Source organism: Talpa occidentalis, unplaced genomic scaffold, assembly GCF_014898055.3.
Source record: "Talpa occidentalis isolate TD23 unplaced genomic scaffold, MPIMG_talOcc4v2.1 talOcc4.17, whole genome shotgun sequence".
In the NCBI taxonomy this organism is placed as follows: domain Eukaryota; kingdom Metazoa; phylum Chordata; class Mammalia; order Eulipotyphla; family Talpidae; genus Talpa; species Talpa occidentalis.
In genome coordinates this window covers 11,716,447-11,741,711 of record NW_023601754.1, presented here as the reverse complement: position 1 = coordinate 11,741,711, position 25,265 = coordinate 11,716,447, and the positions used below count along the sequence as shown (strand labels likewise).

At 47.7% G+C, this 25,265-nt stretch overlaps 1 protein-coding gene across 3 annotated transcripts in view; it reads right to left on the bottom strand.

Annotated features, from left to right (window-relative positions):
- Positions 1–25,265, bottom strand: part of PDPR (pyruvate dehydrogenase phosphatase regulatory subunit) — a 78,077-nt gene that overhangs the window by 35,481 nt on the left and 17,331 nt on the right. Inside the window, exons 1-3 of one of the 3 annotated variants that reach the window (XM_037516132.2) lie at positions 17,064–17,133; positions 5,905–6,189; positions 4,375–4,508 (exon numbers count right to left, since the gene is read on the bottom strand). In XM_037516132.2, coding sequence (XP_037372029.1) covers positions 4,375–4,508; positions 5,905–6,128 — 358 coding nt within the window. In that variant the 5' untranslated portion in view covers positions 6,129–6,189; positions 17,064–17,133. Of the gene's footprint in view, positions 1–4,374; positions 4,509–5,904; positions 6,190–16,621; positions 16,669–17,063; positions 17,134–25,265 lie in introns of those variants that run through there. The other 2 variants (XM_037516133.2, XM_054696993.1) reach the window with 2 other exon arrangements.

Genomic DNA, 25,265 nt, shown 5'->3' with positions numbered 1-25,265 from the left:
AGGAACTCTTCTGCACTGTTGGTGGGAGTGCAAACTGGTCCAACCACTATGGAGAGCTGAGTGGAGATTTCTGGACCTACTAAACATAGAGCTTCCATAGGATCCAGCAATTCCACTCCTAGGTATTTACCCAAAGGACACAGAAACATCAATTCCAAAGAACACCTGCACCCCTATGTTTATAGCAGCACTGTTTACAATAGCTAAGCTTTGGAAACAACCCAAATGCCCAAAAATAGATGACTGGATCAAGAAGATGTGGTACATATATACCATGGAATATTACTCAGCATTCAAAAAAGATAAACACATGCAATTTGCAGCAACATGGATGGCGCTGGAAGGGATCATGCTCAGTGAAATAAGCCAAAAAGAAAAAGAAAAATACCGGATGGTCTCACTCATAGCAGGAATCTAGAAAACTTAAATAAGGGACCAGGAAAATGAATATAAGAAAGTGAAAATCAAAATCAACAAAAAACTATGAACCAGAGACACTTTTTGGGGGGTGGGGGGCGGGAAGGGAAGGATTGGGGTCAGAATGGGGCTTTTGCAATTGTATGGGGGAATATAAAAATAAAATTTATTATTTAAAAAAAAAAAAAAAAAAGAAAAACAGACAAATTTGCTAATCAGTAATCAGTATTATTCACATTTCTTTTTGTGTTTAAACTGAGGGCACACAGTCAAAATACTGTGTTCAAAAGTTCCCAAGGGCAGTTCATTTTCCTCCCTACAGTGTGACCTGACTCATTTGGGTGTTAGGTTCCTATATTTCTGGCAATATTTCATTGCAGCTTTCCCTTCTCCTTGATGGAGCATGCAAAATGCTAACCTGGCTCTAGAAGTCAAAAACCACCAAGTAAACCCAGAAGTATCCCTTCCTCATGGCACCCTCACTCCTACATCATTTCCTACTTACCCTTATGGTAACCTACCCCAGCAGTTTCTAGTTTCTCATTCCTGTATTTTTATATTTGTAAGACTATGTATTTGCTCATGGATTTCCTTATTTGTTTGTTTCTTATTTCTTCCATAAAACTTTGTTTTGTTTTTCCATAAAACTTTGTTTTTCTCATTTAACAATGTATCCCAGGAATCACTGCACAGCGGTTCAGAGAGCACCCTCGTTCTTTTTTTTCTCAGATTTTCATTTTTATTTATTTATGCATACAAATACTGGGGTGTAGCCCAGAGATGAAGGAGGGTGAGAGGATTCACCAGAAACAGAGTGGGAAGAACAGGCCAATCTATTGAAATAAACTATTGAGGGCAGCAGCGGGCAAGGCAGGAGAGGCCTACTGCACCTTTTGTGGGTTAGATCCCTGGCAGGGATCAAACTCATGCTGCAGTGGCTGCCGGTGAGGGGGCTTAGACTTTAACCGCTGAGCCACCAGGAAGGCCCTCCCTCATTCTTTATTCATCTACCTAGCAGACTTCTGTGATGTTGTAGCATTTTTATCCAACCAGTCTCAAAAGGGTATTTGAACCCGTCAATATTACATTTACAATTAAACAGTATTATACTAAATAATCTTGCACATTTGTATTTTGTACAAAAAATTCCTAAGTTGCGGGCCTCCCCGGTGGTGCAGCGGTTGAGCGCTGGGTTGCGAAGCTGCCCGCAGCCTCTGCAGCACTGGTTCAATCCCCAGCCGCCGGGCGAGGGTCCCACATGGCGCACAGACCTCTCCTGTGGCCTGCTGCTCCCCCTCAGCAGTGTATTTCGTCAGTCTGCCTGTTCTGCTCTCCGCTCTGGCTCTGGGGAATTCTCTCACCCTCCCGCGCTTCTGACTGTACACCAGTGCTTGTATAAATAAATAAATAAATCTTAATAAAAATTTAAAAAAAAATTCCTAAGTTGAAAAACAAGGTAATTAATAACATGGTTAATGCCATCTCATTTCAACTAAAGAATTTACCTATTACACACACACACACAACGTATCTAATAAGGTATAAATTAGGGGCCTCCCTGTTGGCACAAGTGGTTGAGCACCACACTATGAAGCAATCCGCAGCCTCTGCAGCACGAGTTCGATCCCTGGCCAGCCAGGGACAACACACATGGTGCAGGAGACCTCTCCTGTCTCACCTGCTGCTCCCCTCAGCAGTGTATTTCAGTCAATCTGCCTGTTCTGTTCCCTGCTCTGTCTCTGGTGAATCCTCTGCAACTAATTTATTTAATGACTACTCAAAAGTAGTCCAGTGAACGACCATCCTTTTGGTAATGCACACACACACATTCTGCCAGATAAGAGAATTCCCCATCAGGGATGTCCCGGTGTCACCACCGTTCACCTTATCACTGATGAATTACAAAGGGGAAGACAGACAAAGGTTGATCCCTTTACATTTCTTTACACTCCTTTACCTGATGTCCTCACTGCTCCACTAGCATCAACGAGAAGTCCACTCAAATAAGGGTTCCAGACAGTGAACTAGAACTAAAGTCAGACTAACTTATAGGAAAAAAGGAACAAAGCCTATGATCCCGATTCCTCTGCAATCCAACCAGCTGAGAGATCCAAATAATTGAACCAATGGGAACAGGAGTCATCAGTTCCATTCCCTGTCCACTATGTGGACCCTCTTCTCACTCATACCCTGGTTAATACCAAGGTTGTGATCCAATCCAGTCCAATCCTGTTCAAAGGGCTATTTCCCAGCTTCCCTAGTATGAGTCAGGCACTTTCCCTAGTATAAGCCAGAGACAGTGCAGTAGTAGGAATGACTTACTTGCCTCTCAAAAGGAAGCCTAGCTAAGTTCAGCATCACTATGAATAATCAAGCTTATAGACCTGGCAGGGACCAGGGTGAGGCAGGTGAGACAATGAGATACCCAGGTCAAGGTGTTGAAGGAAGCACTTACTCTCAGCCCTGTGCCTCTCCAGTGACAGCTTAGAAGCTGTGGTCCCTCACCCCAGTCTCAGCCTGCTTATGTGCCCAGGAATATGCAGCCCCTTCCTTCACTGCCTTGAATCCCCTCCTGACATCCCCTATTCCCACTTCCAGGTCTATCAAATTCTAGTTACTAGACATTCAGTCTTAATTTAAAATGTACAAGGTTATACTTTATAGAATTATGAATTTTACGAAATGGGTATGTTATAAACCCTTGCTTGGTGGACACATTTTCCAACAATTCCAATTTCATCTTCTCTAAAATTGTCATGTTATGTAATTTCTAAGTTGACAGGTGAAGAAAACCATAAACTGTTCTTAAACTAAGGTCACATGGTACCATAGCTTTAGATGGCAAAGAGAAAAAGCTACTATCCTTGGCCAGATTAATCGTGAATTACCTGTGATCAGAATTATGCAAGGTCTTCAAAGATGCAACCCTTACACATGCACGTGGCCTGAATTTCATCACTGGGCCCTGCTGCCCTCTCATTGTAACTAGTATGTCACCAAATAGATTCACAGTTTCTTCAGCCATGAATATCTGCAACTCTGGGCTTCTGGCCAATTTATAATTTTTTTTTAACATTTTATTTTTATTTATTTATTTTTTAAATATTTGTTTATTTATTTATTTATACAAGCACTGGGTACAGTCAGAAGCACGGGAGGGTGAGAGAATTCACCAGAGCAGGGAGCAGAACAGGCAGAAGGACTGAGGTACACTGCTGAGGGGAGCAGCAGGTGGCAGGAGAGGTCTGTGCGCCATGTGGGACCCTCGCCTGGCGGCAGGGGATTGAACCGGCGCTGCAGAGGCTGTGGGCAGCCTTGTAACCCAGCGTTCAACCACTGCGCCACCGGGGAGGCCCCAATTTATAATCTTGTGACAAAAATTCTTTCTATCTTGTTATCATGTGGGATTATAGTGTAGATTAGCTTCCTGTTCTTAGAACAGTTTCTACTTACTCTAATACTAATCGCATAAAACTCTGTGTTCTTTCCCCCCTAATTACACAGATAAGGAAAAATACATGTTTATGCTTCCTTATCAGAAATATACTTAATAGCAATTGGTGAATTTCAGTGGCTCAAACTATGATTTTTACTATGAAGCACCTAAATTTAAGTTCTTTCTTCTCGTCTTCTTCATTTTGGAACCAAGTATGCCACTTACAATACTTACATGAGTGAAATATATGGAAACTGGCCCAGGAAAATTTTCAAATCATAAGAATTACAGGATCTAGGATATTGACTAAATCCCCTCATTTTATAAATAAGGAAACTGAAGACAGCTCATAAACCTAAGTGATTTGTCCCATGAAATATTTCAACTAGTGGAGAGCCTAGGCTAAAATTCAAGTCTTAATTACCAAATCACCATGCAAAGTTGATGGAGAACCAAACACAATACTGAGTAAAAGAATCTGAGGGACAAGCAGACTAGTAAATGATAGATTACCTGCTTACCTGTTTGGATCCCTGTTTCTTGCTCTAACTGCTGGTAGAGTTTGTTTGAATAGTCTGCCATCTTCTGCTCGATGGACACATGCCTAGCAGTGCTTAGGATGCCAGCACAAAACCTTGTAGAGCCAGCAGCCAGCCTGGCAGGATGAACACAAAAACCATTTGGTAGGTTCACATAACTGCATGCAACAAGTTCAAGGTTCCTCATTAGAGCATTGTGTAGTATCAGAAGATGGACACAAACCAAAATGTGCATCAACATGAACCTAATTCAGAATTTTAGAGTTCACCTTGACAGTGATAATGTAGTCATGAAAAAGGTAGACAGCTTTGATGTGCCAATATGGAACAAACATAATGAGGAGAGCAAAATGAGAAACAGTGTTTAAGGTCTGCTGTAACTTATACCAAAAAGGAAAAAAAGAGAAATGCATGCCCACATACACATACATACCTCCCAGCACACATCCGCTTACCCAGGCGGAGTATGTGAGACCCTGCACAGGAACCTAGCCTGCCTCCAGTGGGGGACGTGCAGCTAGAGAGCAGAGGTAAGAGGGAGATTCTGCCTGTAAATTCCCACATACTTCCAAATATGTAAATGTAAATGTATTGCCTACTTAGAAATGAATACAATTTAATTTTTTTAATGTCCAATTTGTGTCAGGCAATAGAACATAAAAAGCCTAGTCAGAAGAGGACATTAGGGAAAAGCGGGAAAAAAATCAAAGTATGAATTTTAATTAGCAATACTGTACCAATATTAAAACATTAACACTAACGTAGAATGTCCATAACAGGGCCTCCTCTGGTGGCACAGGCGGTTGAGCACATTGCTGTGAAGCTGTCTGCAGCCTCTGCAGCACCAGTTTGATCCCGGCCAGCCAGCAAGGGTCCCGCATGGTGCGGCAGATCTCTCCTGTCTTGCCCGCTGCTCCCCTCAGCAGTGTATTTCGTCAGTCTGCCTGTTCTGTTCCCCGCTCTGTCTCTGGTGAATCCCCTCATCCTCCTGCGAATCTGGCCTGTACCCCGGTTCTTGTATAAATAAATAAATCTTAAAAAAAAAAAAAAAAGATGTCCGTAACAGGAGAGAGTATGAGATAAATGAGAACTCTGTATTATCTTCCCAACCTTTCCGTAAACCTAAAACTGTTCTAAAATTAGTTAACTGAACAAAAATGTAACAAGGCAAAAAGCAACCAATTTCATCTGGGCTCACAGAGGAAATGACCGGGTCCCAAGAGTTACACTGTCATATGAGTATAACAGCAAGAGAAGATGTGCTGTGAACACAGGATAAAAAACAACCTTTTAGATACCTGTTTTGTTGGGATCTGATGACTCTCAAAAAATCAGAAAATGTGAGGATTAGGCATGACAAGACAAAATACAGGAGATCTGATTTTCCCTGATTCTTCTCATGCTACTTAGCCCCCTGAGGTTAGCTGCTGGTGGGACAATAGCACCAAAGGAGAGGGGACCCCATGCAGTGAGGGTCAATCAGGTGCAAGCCACATCCAGAGCAATCCTTACCTGCCCTGCTCCAATAGGATGATGTCCTTCCACCCCATCTTTGAGAGGTGATAGGCCACGGATGTGCCCATGACTCCACCACCACAGATGACCACCTGTGCCTGGGCAGGCAGGGTGACAGGATGCACCTCGGCAGCCGTCGAACTGCTTCTGGCCGAGGACCACTTCTGCCATCCTTGGCTGGTTCTTTGTCTTCGGACAACAGATAGCAACCAGTAAATCATCACGCCTGTCAGCAGTTAGGAAACGTGTTCTCAGCTAAGAAGGTGGTCCCAAGAATTCTAACTAGACAGAGAAAACCAAACATATTTCACTCCACTGTACTTAGTGGATAGGATTAATGAGAAAAGTAACAATAACTATTCAGCAAATATTTAAGGGACTTCTGAGTTCTAGACATTCTGTTAACTGTAGACACACCAATGAAAAAGAATGAGCAGGGCCTCCCCGGTGGCGCAGCGGTTGAGCGCTGGGCTGCGAAGCTGCCCGCAGCCTCTGCAGCACTGGTTCGATCCCCGGCTGCTCCCCAGCCACCGGAGGAGGGTCCCACATGGCGCGCAGACCTCTCCTGCCGCCCGCTGCTCCCCTCACAGCAGTGTACTTCGGTCCTTCTGCCTGCTCTGCTCCCTGCTCTGGCAAATTCTCTCACCCTCCCGCACTTCTGACTGTACCCAGTGCTTGTATAAATAAATAAATAAATAAATAAATAAATAAATAAATAAATAAATAAATAAATAAATAAATAAATCTTTAAAAAAAAAAAAAAAAGAGCAATCATCCTTAAAAAAAAAAAAAAGAAAGAATGAGCAGGTCTCTGCCTTTGTTCAACTTACATCTGAGAGGGTGGGTGGGTGGGATATGAATATGGGAAAAGGGCAGCCAATACACAGGTGAAACAAGAAAATAAGGCTAATGTAATGGAGTAACGAGGGGCACAATTAAAATAGGATGGTCGCGAATAAGGTGACATCTGAAAAGAGAATCCAAATGGGTTGAAAGGAAGCAGCTATGAGAGGTCCACGCAGAGGAATGAACATGAGCAAAGGCCCTACAGAAAGACCTCAGTAAGTCCAAGAACAAAGAGGTCGGCATGCCCACAGCATGAGCAGCAAGGGAGAGATGATTTAAATCAAAGTTAAGAGAGCAGGGGCATCCCTGGTGGTGCAAGGAGTTAAACACAGCACTGTGAAGCTATCTGCAGCCTCTACAGCACAAGTTTGATCCCTGGCCAGTCACATGGCGCAACAGACCTCTCTTGTCTGGCCTGCAGTATATTTCAGTGGATCCACCTGCTCTGTCCCCCACTGTCTCTGGTGAATCCTCTCACCCCCTGCACCGTGGGTCTCTACCCCAGTTCATGCATGCATAAATAAGTAAATCTTTAAAAAAAGAAGTTTAGAGAGCAGGGAGATGTCAGTTATACACAGCCCTTGGATGATACCACAAGGAGCTGGGTTTTATTCTAAGTGCAAAGAAAAGTACTAAAGTAGGAGTATGAAATGATCTAGTAAGTTATTTCAAGAGGAGTCTGGCTTCACAGTGAAGAATGTATTGCAGAATGAGAGGGAGAATAGGTGAAATAGGAGGCTACTGCAACAGTCCAAGGGGATGTCATAGGGACTTAAGACAAGAACAGGGGCAGTGGAGGTGTAGAAAAACTAGATAGTTTTAGAAGCAGAACTGGCAGCACTCAGTTGCCAACAAACTTGGTATTAAAATGGGAATGGAGGGCCTCCCCGGTGGCACAAGGGATTAAGCACCGCACTGCGAGGCAATCCACAGCCTCTGCAGCACAAGTTCAATCCCCAGCCAGCAAGGGAGAAACCCACATGGCGACGCAGACCTCTCCTGTCTTGCCCACTGCTCCCCTCGGCAGTATATTTCAGTCGGTCTGCCTGTTCTGTTCCCCACTCTGTCTCTGGTGAATCCTCTCACCCCCCACACCTCTGGCCTGTACCCCAGCTCTTGTATGCATAAATAAATTTTAAAAAAAATGGGGAATAGAGAAATAAGGATAACAGCTGTTTCTGAGTTAAGCAAATGGTGCCACACACTACAGTGTGCAAGATTAGGAATCGGGAGGAAGGCAGGAAAGGAGGATGAGCAGAGGTGGGTGGGTGCAGCAGATGTCCCGCCCTTAAATGCTAAGTGTAAAACACTTGCTAAGTCAAGCATCTGTGTGTCACACCAAGCAGCAGCAAGATCTACAAGCCCGGAACTTGGGGAAGAGGTCTGGAAATCATTAACATATATATAAAATTTAAAGAACTCTGAGGCTCCCCAGCACTTACAGATTGGAAAGAGAAAGACAGGACTAGAGACTGGACTGACTGCTGTGGCAGACTCGCAGAGCGTCCACATCAAGAATCCTGGCTGAAGAGACAGAGAAGAAATGGTATGATAAAGAACACCAAGCAAAGGTGTCACAGAAGCAAGAGAGGGAAGTGTTTCAAGAAGTGGCTAACTACAGAGGGTAATAAAAAGCAGAATAAGGTAGTCAAATGTTTATCAGGATTTGACAACACAGAGATCCCTCGATGTGCTCAAAAGAACACTTTCGGGGGAGTGGTGGGGTGAAACGCAGACTGGAGCACATTGAAGAGTAAGCAAGATGAGGGCTTGAAGGTAGCTCTGTTTACATTTTGCCCTGAGGAGCAGAAAAACATGGGTAAGAAGCAAGAGAAGAAATGTTGGTAGAACAAGGTTGTTTTTAAAGAAGGGAGCTATTGGGGCCTCCCCAGTGGTGCAGCGGTTGAGCACTGGGTTGCGAAGCTGCCCGCAGCCTCTGCAGCGCCGGTTCAATCCCCAGCTGCTCCCCGGCCACTGGAGGAGGGTCCCGCATGGCACACAGACCTCTCCTGCCGCCTGCTGCTCCCCTCAGCAGTGTACCTCAGTCACTCTGCTCCCCACTCTGGCTCTGGTGAATTCTCTCACCCTCCCACGCTTCTGACTGTACCCAGTGCTTGTATAAATAAAAAAAAAAAAAGAAAGAAGGGAAGGAAAGGGGAGGAAGGGGAGGGAGGGGAGGAAGGGGAGGGAGGGGAGGAAGGGGAGGGAGGGGAGGAGGGGAGGGAGGGAGGGGGGAGGGAGGGAGGGAGGGAGGGAGGAAGGAAGGAAGGAGCTATTAAGACTATTCCCACCACTGCTGGTGGAAACAACCCGGTAGAGGGTCAAGAGATGAGCGAGAAAGGAGAGGTAGCCCCGAATGAGGTCCTCGGGAAGAGAGACCAGAGCCACAGCCTAAGCAGAGGATGGTGTGTGCTGTGCCTCCTTAAGTGGTTGGGACATCAGGTACAACATGTCCTTTCCTGAAGAGCAGAGCACTGTTAGTTATGTTAGGCTTATCATTTATAGACACGAGTCACAGACTGTAACAAGTCCTACTTTCTATCTGGCCCTCGCCTATAATCTTTTACTTCTCTTATGCACAATATGCATTATCTCACAGATAATAAGCTGAGTCTTGGAGGGGTAACTCTGGACAAAGAGGTAGAAAGCATACACTGTAACGTCACAGAACAGGTCTATATATGTGCTTGTGGAGAAGAGTAAAGTCCCACATCAGCCCAAATTATCAAGCTATCTACACACACCTATCAGAGAGAACTCCACAGCTGTGACCAGAGTGGATCCCAAGGGAAATCCCATCCAACTGGACACTAATTACTCTGGCCACCTTGTGGCCGCCACCATGCCTCACGTCTTTGGTGACCAGCGAAGTCTGGTCCAAGACAAATGTCTCCCTGTAAAGTCAGTATTCCTGTAATCATCTGCATATGACCAATTTCTCTCCCCTGACCTAACTAACCTTCCTTTCTGCGTTTCCTCCCTTCAAACTTTTCCACTAGATCCTCCAGAGCATCCTCCACAAAGTCACTAATGTTCTCGCCACCTACTGATTCAATGGACACATGGTCCTTTGGAAGAACTGTTCCTGCCACATGGCCAACCCTGCTCCACTTGACTGCAAGGTCAAGAGAGAGGGTCGGCACCCTCTTCCCTTCCTCCACCACCTACCTGGTGATGCTTGAAAAAGATCCTGTTCCTCCTTGGGTTATAAATCTGACCTGGCTCCAAAGCTGCTTCATGTTAAACCACAGGCAGACGTCTGTCTACATTCAGGTTCTGAACCTCCAACACTGCTCTTCTCCCAACCTTTCACACCACCTTTATGCCTTTGTTCTGCTTAGATAACGTCTACCATCTCATTCTCTGAAACTCTAGCTACACACCTACTTGGACCTGCAACCATCTTTTCCTTCTTTCCAAAGTTCACCCCTCCACAAATACCCAAGATGCCACATTCTCCGTCCTTCTCTTGATTAGCTCCATCAACTGTCCTCTCTCATGTACCTTCAATGTCTCCCCTCTTCTCCTCTCCTTCTCCTCAGCATTTTAATAGGCTCAAGACCCTACCACTGCTTTAAGAAATGAAACAGGGCCTCCCTGGTGGCGCTAGGGGTTAAGATGCAACCTACGATTCAATCCGCAGCCACTGCACACAAGATCGATGCCCGGCCAGGGAGCTACACACATGGCGCAGCAGACCTCTCCTGACTCACCTGCTGCTCCCCTCAGCAGTGTATTTCAGTCGATCTGTCTGTGCTGTTCCCCACTCTGTCTCTGGTGAATCCTCTCACCCCCTGCACCTCTGGTTTGTGCCCCCATTCTTGTATACATAAATAAATCTTAAAAAAAAGTTTAAAAAAGAAAAATAAATGAAACAAAGACTCCATAACTTTGGAGTTAGAAAAATTATGGTCTTTGCAAAACACAAATGCACACAAAGATAATCAAAACTAGTGTCAACAATATTTTTCCAGAATTTTACTTTTCATGGCAATGTGCCACCCAGATGTCTACTTGTTTGTCACCATTTTTGTCTTATGTCCCAGTTTACTTGTACCTTAGTGACAATGTAGTCTACCAGCATATTTTTTTAAATATTCATTTATTTATGCATACAAGAATGGGGATACAGGCCAGAGGTGTGTGGGGGGGGATTCACCAGAGACTGAATGGGGAACAGAACAGGTGATGGGCTGAAATACACTGCTGAGGGGAGCAGCGAGTGAGTCAGGAGAGGTCTGCTGCGCCATGTGGGTAGCTCCCTGGCCAGGGATTGACCTCGAGCTTCAGTGGCTGCGGATAGCTTCACAGGTTGTATCTTAACCCCTTGCGCCACCAGGGAGGCCATCTACCAGCATATTTTTAAATTTCTTAACATACATTTAACAATCTTTGTCACAAGATATTAAATACAAAAGAGATTGCTAAATATTTTCTGTTCTTCACTTTTTCCCAATCTTACTCTCTCCTGAACCAAAAACAGTCAAGTGCATACCCTGTCACTTCATGACCAGTTATTCTCACCAGAAATGTGAAGGTTGCTAATTTCCAAGGATACTCAGAGGAGTACCCACCACTTTACCCCTCAGCAGCAATTAATAAATTAATACCACTTATCACTCCTTCTTACACCCTTTTTTCATTTTGACTACTTGACTGGTCACGACATTGCTGGGTCTCTCCTCTGCCCATCATACATGTGCTGATGTCCCTCATAATACTCTGAGACCACGTCTCTCCTCCCACCATTCCCCTAGGATGATTTCCCTTTTTTTTACACAGCTGATATCCTAAGCAACAGCAAACCCGAGCTTTAGCCCTGCCCATCTAGCTAAAGAATGGCCATCTCTATTTGGACTCTCTGGGTCAAATTGAGGACTTCCAAGAGGTAGATCCATCCTCTTCAATGTCCAAACCTGTTTCACTTCCTATGCCCTCCCCTCACCCCCAGTGACACTCTACTGTAGATACAGGGTGTTAGCCTGGATTCTATCCTTGCTCTCAATCTGTCCATCAATCATCAAGACCTCACAATTCTCCATTATCAACTTCCCTTGGATTGACTGACTTCTCTCCATCTCCCCTGCCATTTCCCTAGTACCAACCACTGGCATTTCTCGCCTTACTGCGAGGAACTCTGACCAGGCTCCTGCACAACGTACTCACACATCCCATAGTCTTTATACAGGAGCCTGAGGAAGTCTTCTGAAATGAAAATCCAATTTCACAATCCTGCTTAAAACACTTCAGTGATTTGGGCCTCCCCTGGTGGCACAGCGGTTGAGCGCTGGGCTGCAAAGCTGACTGCAGCCTCTGCAGTGCCAGTTCGATCCCAGCAACCAGCGAGGGCACCACATGGCACGCAGACCTCTCTTGCCACACCCACTGCTCCCCTCAGCAGTGTATTTCGTCAGTCTACCTGTTCTGTTCCCTGCTCTGGCTCTGGTGAATTCTTTCACCCTCCCGCACTTCTGACTGAACCCAGTGCTTGCATAAATCAATCAATCTAAAAAAAAAAAAAACTTCAGTGATTTTTTTTTGAATCTCTAGGAAAAAGACAAAGTCCTTAATGTGAAGAGCAAGTCCTCCACTACCCACATCACTTCTTTTCTCTGGTCTCATTTCTTTCCTCTCACACACTAAGCAAATCAGAGTGAAGTACCTGTAATTCCTCAAATACATCCAGGCATGAATGTTCCCCTTCACTTCCAGGACAGCCGCAAACTGTTCCTTCCAACAGCCTTAGTGCCTCCTACCATCACTGAACAAAGATCATCCCTTCAGCTCTTGACCAATTTATCTGACAGCCCCAACAGTCGTAGGTGAGTTATTTCTGTTTTAGCTTAACACCTCCAGTTCTCCAGCACACAAACTTGCCACACTGTGTAAAGGTCTGTTTGTCAATCAGGGAAACAACCCAGTTAAGATTATGGGTTTTAGAAATAGATCTTGTCTGAAAATCCCCCCACCTCTCATGACCTGTATGACTCTGAGTAAAGTACTCAATCTCTGTGCTTCAGGCTCCTCATCTGTAACATGTGCAAGGAATACCTGCCTCACACAGTCAGACGCCACTCTAGCTCACCGGACTCTGCTCTGCTGGCTCTGCACACCCTCCTGTGCCCACCACGGCCACCATTCAGCAGCTGGTAGGAAGATGGCACTTGGTGAGTAGCAACAGCTTTGAAGAACATACAAAGGAACTAGGAGTGAGAACAGCTCTGTGAAAAATGGGTGCAATGGGGCCTCCCCGGTGGCGCAGCGGTTGAGCGCTGGGTTGCGAAGCTGCCCACTGCTTCTGCAGTGCAGGTTCGATCCCCAGCTGCTCCCCGGCCTCCGGAGGAGGGTCCCACATGGCATGCAGACCCCTCCTACAGCCTGCTGCTCCCCTCAGCAGTGTACTTCGGTCCTTCTGCCTGCTCTGCTCCCCGCTCTGGCTCTGGTGAATTCTCTCACCCTCCTGCACTTCTGAATGGACCCAGTGCTTGTATAAATAAATAAGTAAATCTTTAAAAAAAAAAAAATGGGTGCAATGGCCAAACCAGATTGTACCACCATTTTCTTTCTTTTTTTCCCCAAAGATTTATTTATTTACTTATACAAGCACTGGGTACAGTCAGAAGCGTGGGAGGGTGAGAGAATTCACCAGAGCCAGAGCGGGGAACAGAATAGGCAGACTGATGAAAAACACTGCTGAGGGGGAGCAGTGAGCACGGCAGGAGAGGTCTGTCACGCCACATGGGACCCTCGCTGGCAGCCGGGGATCGAACCAGCGCTGCAGAGGCTGCAGGCAGCTTCGCAGCCCAGCGCTCAACCGCTGCGCCACCAGGGGAGGCCCTATACCACCATTTTCGATGGCAAAAACCTCACCATAAAACCAGAGAGGACTTTGGAAACAACTGTTTTCATGTCATCTTGGAGAGAAGTCTGAAGAAACTATAGCTGATGCCAGAAAAATTCAGACTGTCTACAGCCTTACAAATGGGGCCAACATCAGAAGTGGATGGGAAGGAAAGCACAAAAGGAAAATTAGAAGAGGGGAAATTAGTGGCAGAATACCATCACAAATAAAGTCACCAGTACTCAAGTTGATGAAAAGTAGAAAAAAAATTCCATCATTGATTTGAATAGAAATTATCTGCAAGGATGAATAAAGCTCAGTGAGCAAATTTTCCATCGTGCCTTTTTTAAAAATGATTTTATTTATTTATGCATACAAGAACTGGGATGTAGGCAACAGGTGCAGGGGGTGGATGATTCACCAGAGACAGAGTAGGGAGCAGAAAAAACAGATCTTCTGAAATACACTGCTAAGGGGAGCAGAGGGTGTGACAGGAGTGGTCTGTTGTGCCATGTGGGTCAGCATCCTGGCCTGAGTTCGATCCCATGCTGCAGTGGTTTCTGATAGCTTGGTAGGGCTGAGACCTTAACCACTGTGCCACCAGGCAGGCCCTCCATCATTCCTTTTTAAAAAATTACTGCATGTGGGCCTCCCTGGTGGCGCAGCGGTTGAGAGCTGGGTTGCGAGGCTGCCCACAGCCTCCGCAGTGCCGGTTCGATCCCCGGATGCTCCCTGGCCACCAGAGGAGGGTCCCACATGGCGCGCAGACCTCTCCTGCCGCCCGCCACTCCCCTCAGCAGTGTACTTCAGTCCTTCTGCCTGCTCTGCTCCCCACTCTGGCTCTGGTGGATTCTCTCACCCTCCCACACTTCTGGCTGTGCCCAGTGCTTGTATGAATAAATAAATAAATCTTAAAAAAAATTAAAAAAAAAATTACTGCATGCAATTATCCTTATCACAAATATTCTACATGCAACTATTTCAAAGTGCTGGTTTCATTAGGATAATGACTCAGTAAATAAATGTGTTTGTGCTAAAAGAAAAAAAAAAGTAAATAGGACAGGGGAGAGAAAAATGACAAGTGGCACCTAAGAAGCACCCAGCAGGTGGTCATTTTTTAGTGCCCTATTATTATAATGGAGCCCTCTGAGGGCAGGAACCAGATATAACTGGACCATGGTTTTCCAGGCACTAGGGAAGGTACCAAGGAAACACAGGTTGACGAAATCATGAGAACAAAGAAGGGGATAAAACTCAATGAAGACTGAGTGCTCAGGGAAGGCCCCCTGAGGGGGATATCTAAATAACATGAATGAATAATGTGAAAAATAGAACTTTTATAGGTAGTACCATGTACCAGGTACAACTGGATGCTTACAACTAATTTAATCCTTACAATTCTTTTTTTTTTTAAAGAATTATTTTATTTATACAAGAGCTGGGGTACAGGCAAGAGGAGTGGGAGGGTGAGAGGATTCACCAGGGAACTGCAGGGAAGGATTCTGCAGGGAGGATTCTGCAGGGAACAGAACAGACAGACTGACGAAATACACTGCTGAGGGTAGCAGCAGGCAAGACAGGAGAGGTCTACTCACCATGTGGGTTGCTCTGAGGCTGGCGGGGATGGAACTGGCACTGCAGTGGCTGCGGACAGCTTCACAGCGCTCCTCCGCTCAACTGCCTGTGCAACCAGGGAGGCCCTAATCCTTACAATTCTTAAAGCAGATATAACATCTATTCTACACTTCAAAAACAAAGTCAAAGAACAGAAGAAACTCTGACATCTGTTAATACTGGTATTTTCATGGACTCAAACCCTCCCAGTCTGGCACTAGAATCTGCCATTTAATCATCACTCCATGTTATCTTTATTTTTTTTTAAAGATTTATTTATTTATGCATACAAGAGCTGGGGCACAGGCCAGTGATGCAGGGGTTGAGACGATTCACCAGAGACAGAGTGGGAACAGAACAGGCAGACTGACTTTAACACACTGCTGAGGGGAGCAGCAGGCCACGTGGGTTGCTCTCTGGCTGGGAATCGAACTCATGCTGCGGAGGCTGTGGATTGCTTCATAGTTGAAGCTTAATGCCTTGCGCCACCAGGGAGGGCCCCCCCCCCATGTTATCTTTAAACTAACACCAGATGAGTGGAGAAAAGGTAGCTGTGAGGACAGAACCACAAATCACATCCCCTAGCAGGCAGAAAAAAAACATAAAAACAGCTTTAGAGATGGATTATGATATTTAAAAGCCCAGGATGATAAAGCACCAAGAAAAGGATTTTTGACCTTGTGTTCAAAAGGATTAGTGAAGTGGTGAGCGCAAAAGATTTAAAGTGCATGTAAACATGAAGTAGAGACGGCAGCAGCACCACAGTGTGTTCAAGTAAGTTTGGCAGCAAAACCAAAGTTTGAAGGTAAAGGAGGAAAAAAACAGAAGAGAAAATACTGAGGTGTCACAAAGAAATGAAACACAACCTGGTTTAAAACTGTATGTGTGTGTGTGTACTGTACACGTGTGTGCATATATATATTAAGATGGCTCTGTAACATTCTCTGCTAAGAATAATTTCTGCTCACAACAACCTCATCTCTGGGACTGTGGTGTTCAGAACTGCTTACACTACCAAGAGGAAGGGGGCAGCTCTAACACCCGCTGACTGCAGCCTCAGTGTGGTGACAGCACCGCGTCAGGCCACGAAGGGACCCAGGGGCGGGATGCGCAGCATCTCCCCCACCTCACTCAAGCGGCACCTGACACCCTTTAAGAAACCAATTTTTCTCAGGTTGGGCGGAGGAGGGAATTCCGCCCTGGTGCGGCTTTTCAACAAGTGCGCCAGGTCAGGCTAGTCTGAGAAACGAGTAGGGAGCCCGGCACGGAGCCCCAGCACCGTCGCCGGCCCCCCACCCCACCCCGGCCCCCCAACCCCCCAACTTTCCCTCGCGCCGTGCCCACGCGCAGGGGCGGAGCGCGAAGACTCGCCGGCAGGTCCGAGCATCCTCCCAGCAGCGCCAGGGGTCAAACCTGAAGAAGCGAGTTCACGGGCCAGGCCCGGATTTTTCCAGGCGGCTCAGCGCCGGCCCGCAGCACAGTCCCGGGCAGCGCAGCGCGAGGGGCCGCCGCCCTCGAGGCGGGAAAACCCTCCCGCCCGCCGCCTCGCCTTGCCGCGCCCGGGGTGTCGGCCTGCAGCGGGAGCCAGAAGCCGGGTCACCCGGGCATCCTCGGGGCCGGGCGCCAACGCCCGGGAGCGCCGGCCCAGGCCCGGGCGGCCCGTGAGACCCGCACAACCCCCGCCGGAGCGCGCGGCCGTCGGGGGCGGCGGGGGGTGAGGGGGTGGGGGTGGGAAGGCGGGAGGAGGGCCCCCCCCCTCGCCGGACGGGAGCGCCCGGGGCGAGAGCGGCACGGAGGGGGCGCGCCGGGCGGGGCGGGGAGGCCCCACCAGCGCGGCCCGCGGCGGGCTCCTTACCTCACGGCCCCCTCGGGCTCGGGCTCAGCGACACCCGGGGAGCGCGGCGGCGGCCACCACCGGGCCGGGGCGCCGGCTGGGGGTGCAGGGCCCGGAGGGGGGCGGGGCGGTGGCACAAAGTTCCGGGGAGCGGGGACCGCGACCTTCCGCGCTTTACGGCCCCGCAAGGGTACGCGGCGCGGCGCCCCCCTCGCGCACGCTCATGACGTCAGCGCGCGGCCCGCCCCGGCACGTGGGGCTTGTTTGGGGCCACGAAGCCACACCCAGGGCGCCCTAACCCGGGGGCAGCGGGCGGCAACCTCGGGCTCCCACCGCGTGGGTCTTTCGGGGCGCACAGAGGCAGCTGGGGCTGACGGTGTTTCGTGTCTCAGAAGTCGCAGGGGTCTCGCGGGCCGGGCTCGGCCGGGGCGGACTTCCCTTCCCCTGGCCTGGTCCGACCTCGGAGCAGGAGTCCAGCCCCTGAGTTCCCGCTCCCCGACTCTGGCACCTCCCCAACCCAGCTGCGCCAGAAGGAAATTAAACCTTCTTCCCTGCCTTACTGTCATGTCGCCCTGTTCTCTTCCTAGTGAAACTTGCCGCTAGCCCCGTTAACTGTGCCCAGACTGCCTTTCCCACTACCTGCAGGCCCTGTCCTTGAACCACAGACCCCTACTGTCAATGTTACAGGGCAGGGTGAGAGGCACCCCAGAAACCCAAAGCTGCAGGCTCTAATTGGTTCTGCCATCTGCTGCATCAAGACAAAACATAATGTAGTGCTAAGACCTTTCATGGAAGGGCACTCTAATACAATTAGTGTGCAGAAAGAAAAGACAAAGAATATAGTTTCTAAATCAAGCCCCTGAAGTTACCCATCCCTTTGCAGGTAAATGCCCAGCCACACAGGGTTAGCCCAAAGGAGGGCCACTGAGGCCCAAAAGCCTGCCACAAGCCTAAAGCACCTTCTGGTGGAGACCCATAGAAAAGGGTCAGAAACAGCCAGCACTGCATAGAACAGCACGCACTCGTTGTGCAGTAGACGTTTCTTGGCTAGGGAGCAATCCAGTGGCACAGCTGCCCCTGCACACGCCTGCATGTTTGGCCACAGCTTGGCTCTGTTCTCTGTCCTCAAGGCCCAGTCACAGAACCAGCCAATCTGGTTTTGTAGGTGGCCTCTGGAAGCCAGGCACTGTGCTGGGCTGTGGGTTTCAGCATCGCACGGTAGAGAAAGGGCTCTGCCACTCTGAAGTAGCATTGGGGTTCCCAGGATTCCAATGTCACCTTCAGACATGCACACTTTCTATCACTCACTTGCCAAAAAATGCACAGGAGACAGCTTACATTGCCTGACTCTGAGAAGAGAAATTCCACCTGTTGCTCTGAGACATGAAAACTTGTGACAATGGGTGTACAGTGCAAATAAATATTTAAATAAATGCTTAAAGCTTGGGGTCAGCATCTGCCCCCAAAAGAAGAGGGACTGGACTAACTGGTCTGAGAGAAATAAATACCTGTGTTCCTGCAGAATCCTTTCCTCATGCACAGATGTAGTTAAATCGGAGAAAAACTATACACTTTCTCCTTTTAAAAAATTCTTTAGCATTTTTTCCTAGATATCTTTTCTCTCTCTCTCTCTCTCTGTGTGTGTTTGTGTGTGTTCCCTGTATATATTTTTCTTGATAAGCAGTTTGGCAAATGACATTCCAGGCACATGATTTTGGAAGAAACCTAATTGTCTGCAGGAAATGGTGATGACGTAAAGGATATTTAATGCGTTAACTACACCCTGTACACGAAGTGAGTCATGGACAGGCTGTGTAGATTGCTCCCAACCATCACCATTTGCCCCCAACTTTGAATGTTAACTGAGACTTCTTTCAGGTAAATAGTGAGTCTTGCACTTTGTAGGTTCTTGTAATCTATCATGCGCTATTTTTCATGTTTTGGCTTCTTTTTCCCTAAAACTTCAGTTATTATGTGACCCTCACTTCTCAGTGTAGAGTGTCCCTTAAAGAATTGAATGTGCTTCCCGTACACCATTTTTCTCATGGTATTTGGATGCACCTATTTTTATCCTTTGCAAACCTCCTGCCTCCTCCTTTTTCTGCCTCCCAAGGACAGAAATGACAAGGGGTGGGAGGATATTTTTAGCATCTGTTCCGAAAGCTCTATGCCAGGATTTCCTTTGCACACCAAGAACTGGAGCTGAGAGCGCCTTGCTCCAACCCGGTTCTAGTGCCTTACACTCTAGAATGCCAGTGGGGTGGAGAGCGGAGGGCAAGACAGAGGAGCTTCATTTCACGTTGGGCCCCCGTGTACCCCCACAGCCGCTCCTGCCCAGAGGGATGTTGTGGGGGAGAAAGCCCCAGCAGCCCTGTCACCAAAGGGGGTTTCCTGTTCACACACTGGGCCAGCCACTGATCCCAGGGTTCTAATTTCAGATCCTGAATTTTGTAAATAGAAGAGAACATGTCTGCTTCACCAGTGAAGAAAGGAAAGCTGAGAGAAGTACTTTCTCCAGGTGTAGATGATAAAAACACATGACATCTTTAACATGTGAAATAGTGAACTATTCAAGAAATGGTAAGCAACATAGAAAGACCCACAGTGGTGCATTAGAATCACCCCGGGAAACACTATAACAATACTCTCCAGATGAACTGCAATCAACAAGGCTGAACAATAAAGCAGCACTCGTAAAAAACTTTCCAGGAACTTCAGATGTATCTAGAAACTACTGAATGGCAAGCATTTAAGCCAAGACCACTGACCATAAGTAATTATCAGGCTTTTCTGTCCTCCCACCAATTAGCATTGATGATGGATCCCTGAGGTCCTACGTGCATGCCTGATGGCGGACGCCTGGAGTGGGGTGTAGGCATGCATATGTCAGCACACTTAGGCTGAGACTGAGCTTATAAGGGCAGCATCACCGGGACGCCAGCAGAAGGGAACCAGCAGAAGAGAGCATCAGAATGAGAGAGTTCCAGAGAGCCCAGATAAGAGTGAGGATGCACGGGGGCTGAGAAGCCTGCCAGCCTCCTGGCCCTTGGCACCCCTGCCTGCCGTGTACCTGGTAAAAGCTCAATGAAAGCCTGAAAAGCCACCGAGGGCTCCAGGACTCTCCTTTACCCATCTGCTTGGATCATAGAGATCCTGCTCCGTCCCTTCCTGCTGCTACATTAAACTAAAACAGAGCGACCCAGTTAAACAGCAGTCAACTGCAGGCACATAAACATGAGACTGAGCGCTTGGAGTAAAGCACCTTGTTTTAAGCTGGTTCATTATGCAGTCTTTTTGCAATCAAAGAAAGGTCTCTGATAATGGAGTTACACGGGAGAGTAATCTCCTTAAGATTTTTTTCACAAAAATTTGGAAGTCATTGATCTTTTCTCTGCTTATCCAAATAATTTTGAACAGCTACCTGTGAAAATTCCATAGGGAACATATTAGAAACAATCTGACCATCTTGACCAGTTGGGTGAGTGGTCAGCAAAGCAGGAACCAGTCCTCTGGTCGCCTGATTCACTTCCCCTCAACCTCCAGATCAGTACAAGCCCACAGTCTCTCTCTCAATACCTCTCATCTCTTCTTTCCTCACCACTGCTCTTGGGGTTCAGACAGCATCCTTACTTTCATAATAATCTCTGAAATGGGCCTCCCTAGTGGCTCAAGGGGTTACAACGCAACCTACGAAGCTATCTGCAGCCACTGCAGCATCAGTTTGATCCCTGGCCAGGGAGCCACCCACATAGCACAGCAGACCTCTCCTGTCTCATCCACTGCTCCCCTCAGCAGGGTATTTCAGTCAATCTGCTTGTTCTGCTCCCTACTCTGTCGCTGATGAATCCTCTCACCCCCCCACACCTCTGGCCTGTACTCCAGTTCTTGTATGCATAAGCAAACCTTAAAAAAAAAATAGTCTCTGAAATGGTTTTCCTTCATCTCATGCCATCCTGTCCTCACTGGAGGGTTAGTTTTCTATAGCCCATCAGATCATTTCACTCACTGACTTTAAAACTCAAGTGACTCTGTAGGGTAAATGAAGATTGCTCAGGCTTTTGCACTGTTGGCCTCTGTGGCTGTCACCTGCAGCCTTGAATGCAGGAGGGCTTGGGAGTGTGCACATGTCTGATGGTGGACCTCTGGAGTATGGTATGGGCATGCATTAGTGGGCACACCTGAGCCTGGAGGCTGTGCATATAGGGGTGGCAGGGTGCAGCAGAGGACAGTGCAGTGGAGAGACCACCAGAGAATGTTAGAGCATGCCCAAGGAGAGTAAAGACTCACCAGGGGCAAGCCTCCCAGCCCCTAGCCCCCTACCTGCCCTACACCTGATTGCCTCACTACAAATGGTGTAGAAAGATCATTAAAAGCCTGAAAAAGTCACTGAGGGTTCTAGGAGTCTCCTTTACCCGTCTGCCCGGATCCATAGAGAACCTGCCCTGTGCCTTGCTGGCGCTACAGACTTGCTTGTTTACAGATAAAGTAGAGACTCCACAGCACAGTAAATAGCCTTCAGGGTAGGACTGGCAGGAGAGTTCATGGCTCACACAGGGTGCGATGCTGGGGCCTGAATTGAATCCTAGTTCAGTCTTTCTCGTGTGTGGCTGCCTCTGATCTTACACCTGCTCTCAGGTCATACTGAGGACTTGGACACACCCATCTATTCCTCACTGAGATGCCCTTCTTGGGACCACCCTTCTGTGCTTGTGGAAAAATTCTGAGTTGACAATCAGATGCACCCTCCTACTCCCCCTCCAGATTTTCAGAATCTCAGTCCAAGATAACCACCATATCCTCAGAGAAATATTTCCTTCCCCTGGACAACTGGCCTCCCTTTGGTGTCTCTATTGCACCCCATTTAATAGGTGTCCCTATTGTCTTTCTACCCCACAGCTTCTGGAATCCCTGTGAGGAAGACTTGGCTTCCTTGAAACCCCAGTTCCCAGCATTGTGTCTGACATTTAACAGATGACTGAATGAATGGGGGAGCATACCTTCTGTCTGTGAATCTGTAAAATGGGGATGATGCCATTAATGGGGCCTCTCAATCAAATATGATTAATTTCTGCTTCTGGCCACATTACCCGACCAGTAGGTGGTGCTCTGGTATGTGAATTGAGGTTTCCTGCGTTCACAAAATCTTTCTTACAGGGAGCACAGTGTCAGGATTTATTTGAAACCCATCAGATTAATACAGTTTCTCCCTGATACTGTGCCACAGGAAGAAATAATAAGGGCCTCCCTGGTGGCGCAGCGGTTGAGCGCTGGGTTGTGAAGCTGCGCGCAGCCTCTGTAGCACATGTTCGATCCTCGGCTGCTCCCTGGCCACCAGAGGAGGGTCCCACATGGCATGCAGACCTCTCCTGCCGCCCGCTGCTCCCCTCAGCAGTGTACTTCGGTCCTTCTGCCTGCTCTGCTCCCAGCTCTGGCTCTGGTGAATTCTCTCACCCTCCCGCGCTTCTGACTGTACCCAGTACTTGTATAAATAAATCTAAAAAAAAAAAAAAATTCATGTCAAGACTAAAAGATAAAAAGCTTTAAAAAAAAAAAGAAATAAGTAGAAGCCCTTTGGTGCTTTGAAAAAAATAAACAAAATAGACAAACTTCTAGCTAGGTTCAGAAAGAAAAGAATAGAGAAAATAGAAACAAAGTTACAACAGACATCTCAAAAATACAGAGGATGCTGGGCCTCCCTGGTGGCAAAGGGGTTAAGTCTCAGTGCTATCACCATGATCCATCGGGACTGAAATACACTGCTGAAGGGGCAGCGGGTGAACAGAGGAGGTCTGCTGCGCATGTGGGTTAGCTCCCTGGGCAGGGATGGAAATCAGGCCAAAACAGTGATGGTGCTGAGATTTAACCCCCAGGCCACCAGGGAGGCCCCCACTATGTTTTTATTAAAAAGAAATTTTAAATTGTACAAACTTGTTTATTCATAATAAACAAAAACTTTAAACAACCCAAATGTTCATCAATAGAAGAATGAAAACACAACAAATGCCACCAGCATTTCAAAACAAACAAGCAACAACAGCAAAAACAACCTACCAAGACAGGCAGAAATGTGGAATATTCTCATGACATTACATAGAGCAAAGGACTCCAGGCCCAAAAGTGTGCATATTCTGTGAGTGCATTTATATCAAAATCAGAACAGATAACACTAACCTATGGTGATAGAAATCAGAGCAAAGGTTGCTTATTGGGGATATTTGCCTCAAAAGACAGGGGATGCCCACTCTAAAACCTACCACATCCCTCAGGGGGCGCTAGTAAAGGGTCTGAACCAGAAAGAAATATCAACCAAGGTACAGTGCCTTGGAGTCCTGCAGAAGTTGTCACCCTAGCTTTACACCATCAGACACTGAGGCCCAGGGGTAGAAGTGACAATCCGAGGGTCACAGAGATCTTCTGTTAGAACCTAGGTTCTCAGATGCTCTGGGGTTTTACACACTTGGCATTTTCACCTCTGCCTCCTGAAGCTGGGTTTGCACCCTAGCCTCCTATTTCAGAGTCAGGAACCCTCAAAAGTTGCTACAGCTGTTAGGGGGAAAGGATGTTCTGAGCAAACGCAATACAGGCTTTGTGGACTCCACCCCACTCCATCACAAGACACTGGGAACTACAAATCCCATGATCACCAAAGGGAAGGTTGCAAGGACTTGAGTATTTAACTTGAGTTTTTAACTCTCTGTTTGAGTATTTATCTGGCCATGTGGCAGGGGATCTCTCTCTTCGCCACGCGGCGTGCTTAGTTTTACGCCAGCTCGGCGGGCCATAGGGATTCCAGGTCAGTGGAACAAGTAGGACGCATTTACGAACTTACCTCTATTTCTCCCTGAGCTATTCATTTCCCTACTTCCCCTTTTATTAACCTTCAGTGTGTGTCTGCAGTTTAGCAGTAATAAGTTCCCTTTAAGCACGCAGGTGAGGGCCCACAGTCAGGCAACCCGTTTTATATCGGGGTTGCCCTGGAACACAGACAGGGACCAAAATACAATTTTCTCCCTTCTGTCCCAACTGTCTGGCACTGCGCTACATGAGATAACTAGCCACGTTTACCATCTAGCCCAGGAACAGGGATTGGGTCTTTGTTACCCAGCATAGAGAAGGGTTGTGGAAAAATATCTCAAAGGGCCACAACGTGAATTCAAGCACTGGGAATATAAAGACAGACTCTAGATTGGAGGAGACAGGCGGTGAGTCACCCAAGGAACCTCAGGCAGAGCCCTCAACAACAAAGCGCCCAGCTTCCCATCCCCAAATTGGGCTCTGCATCTTCTACTGCACCGGTTTGTCACACTAGTTCACAGATGGGGCTCCCCGGTGGTGCAGCAGGTTGAGTGCAGCGCTGTGAAGCTGTCCGCAGCCTCTGCAGCATGGGTTCGAGTCCCAGCCGGGTAGGGAGATTCCCACATGGCGTGGCAGACCTCTCCTGTCACACCCGATGCTCCCCTCAGCAGTGTATTTTGGTTGTTCTGCTCCCTGCTCTGTCTCTGGTGGATTCTCTCACCCTCCCACGCCTCTGGCCTGTACCCCAGTGCTTGAATAAATAAATCTTTAAAAAAAAAACAACAACCAATAGTTCAAAGAATAAGCCCAATAAGTTGAGCGCTGCTGGGATCTACATAGGGTTGAGTATGAGGTTGTCTGGTCATCCCTTTGAGGAACAAGAAACTCCTGAGGCCCTGGAAATTGTGGCAGAACATGCAGCCCCAGGTCAACTAAGGGGTTCTTCAGTGTTTCCCTGGGAAACCCAAGCCCACTTGCTGCTCAGCAGTTTCAGGAACTTAACATCTGACTCTGAAGGGGACTGGTCCAGGAATCAGAGGGAAAGAGTTGGTTTGCAAAGCTATCCTTTGCTCAGCCCTGAGGGGAATGTGGGCATTTGGCTGTGACCTACAGGGCAGCTTTTCATTTTCTAAGAAAAGTGGCGACAGTGCAGATCCACAACTTATGCTGGGGGTGGGTGGGATATGTAAGCTGAGGCCAGGCCCCCAGAGCAGCATGGAGCTGCAGGTGCAGTATGCACGCCCCAGCTACACTGCTTGTCTAGAGGTCGACTGTTCCCAACAGGAGTCAGCACAGGGCATCACGTGCTCCCTGCCTTGCCCTTTGTGGACTACAGTCACATGGCCAGGGGTTGGGGGAGAGCACCAGGGCTGGACACTGTCCTAAGGCACTCTTTTCCTCCCACAAGTGCAGCCCCAGCCCACTCCC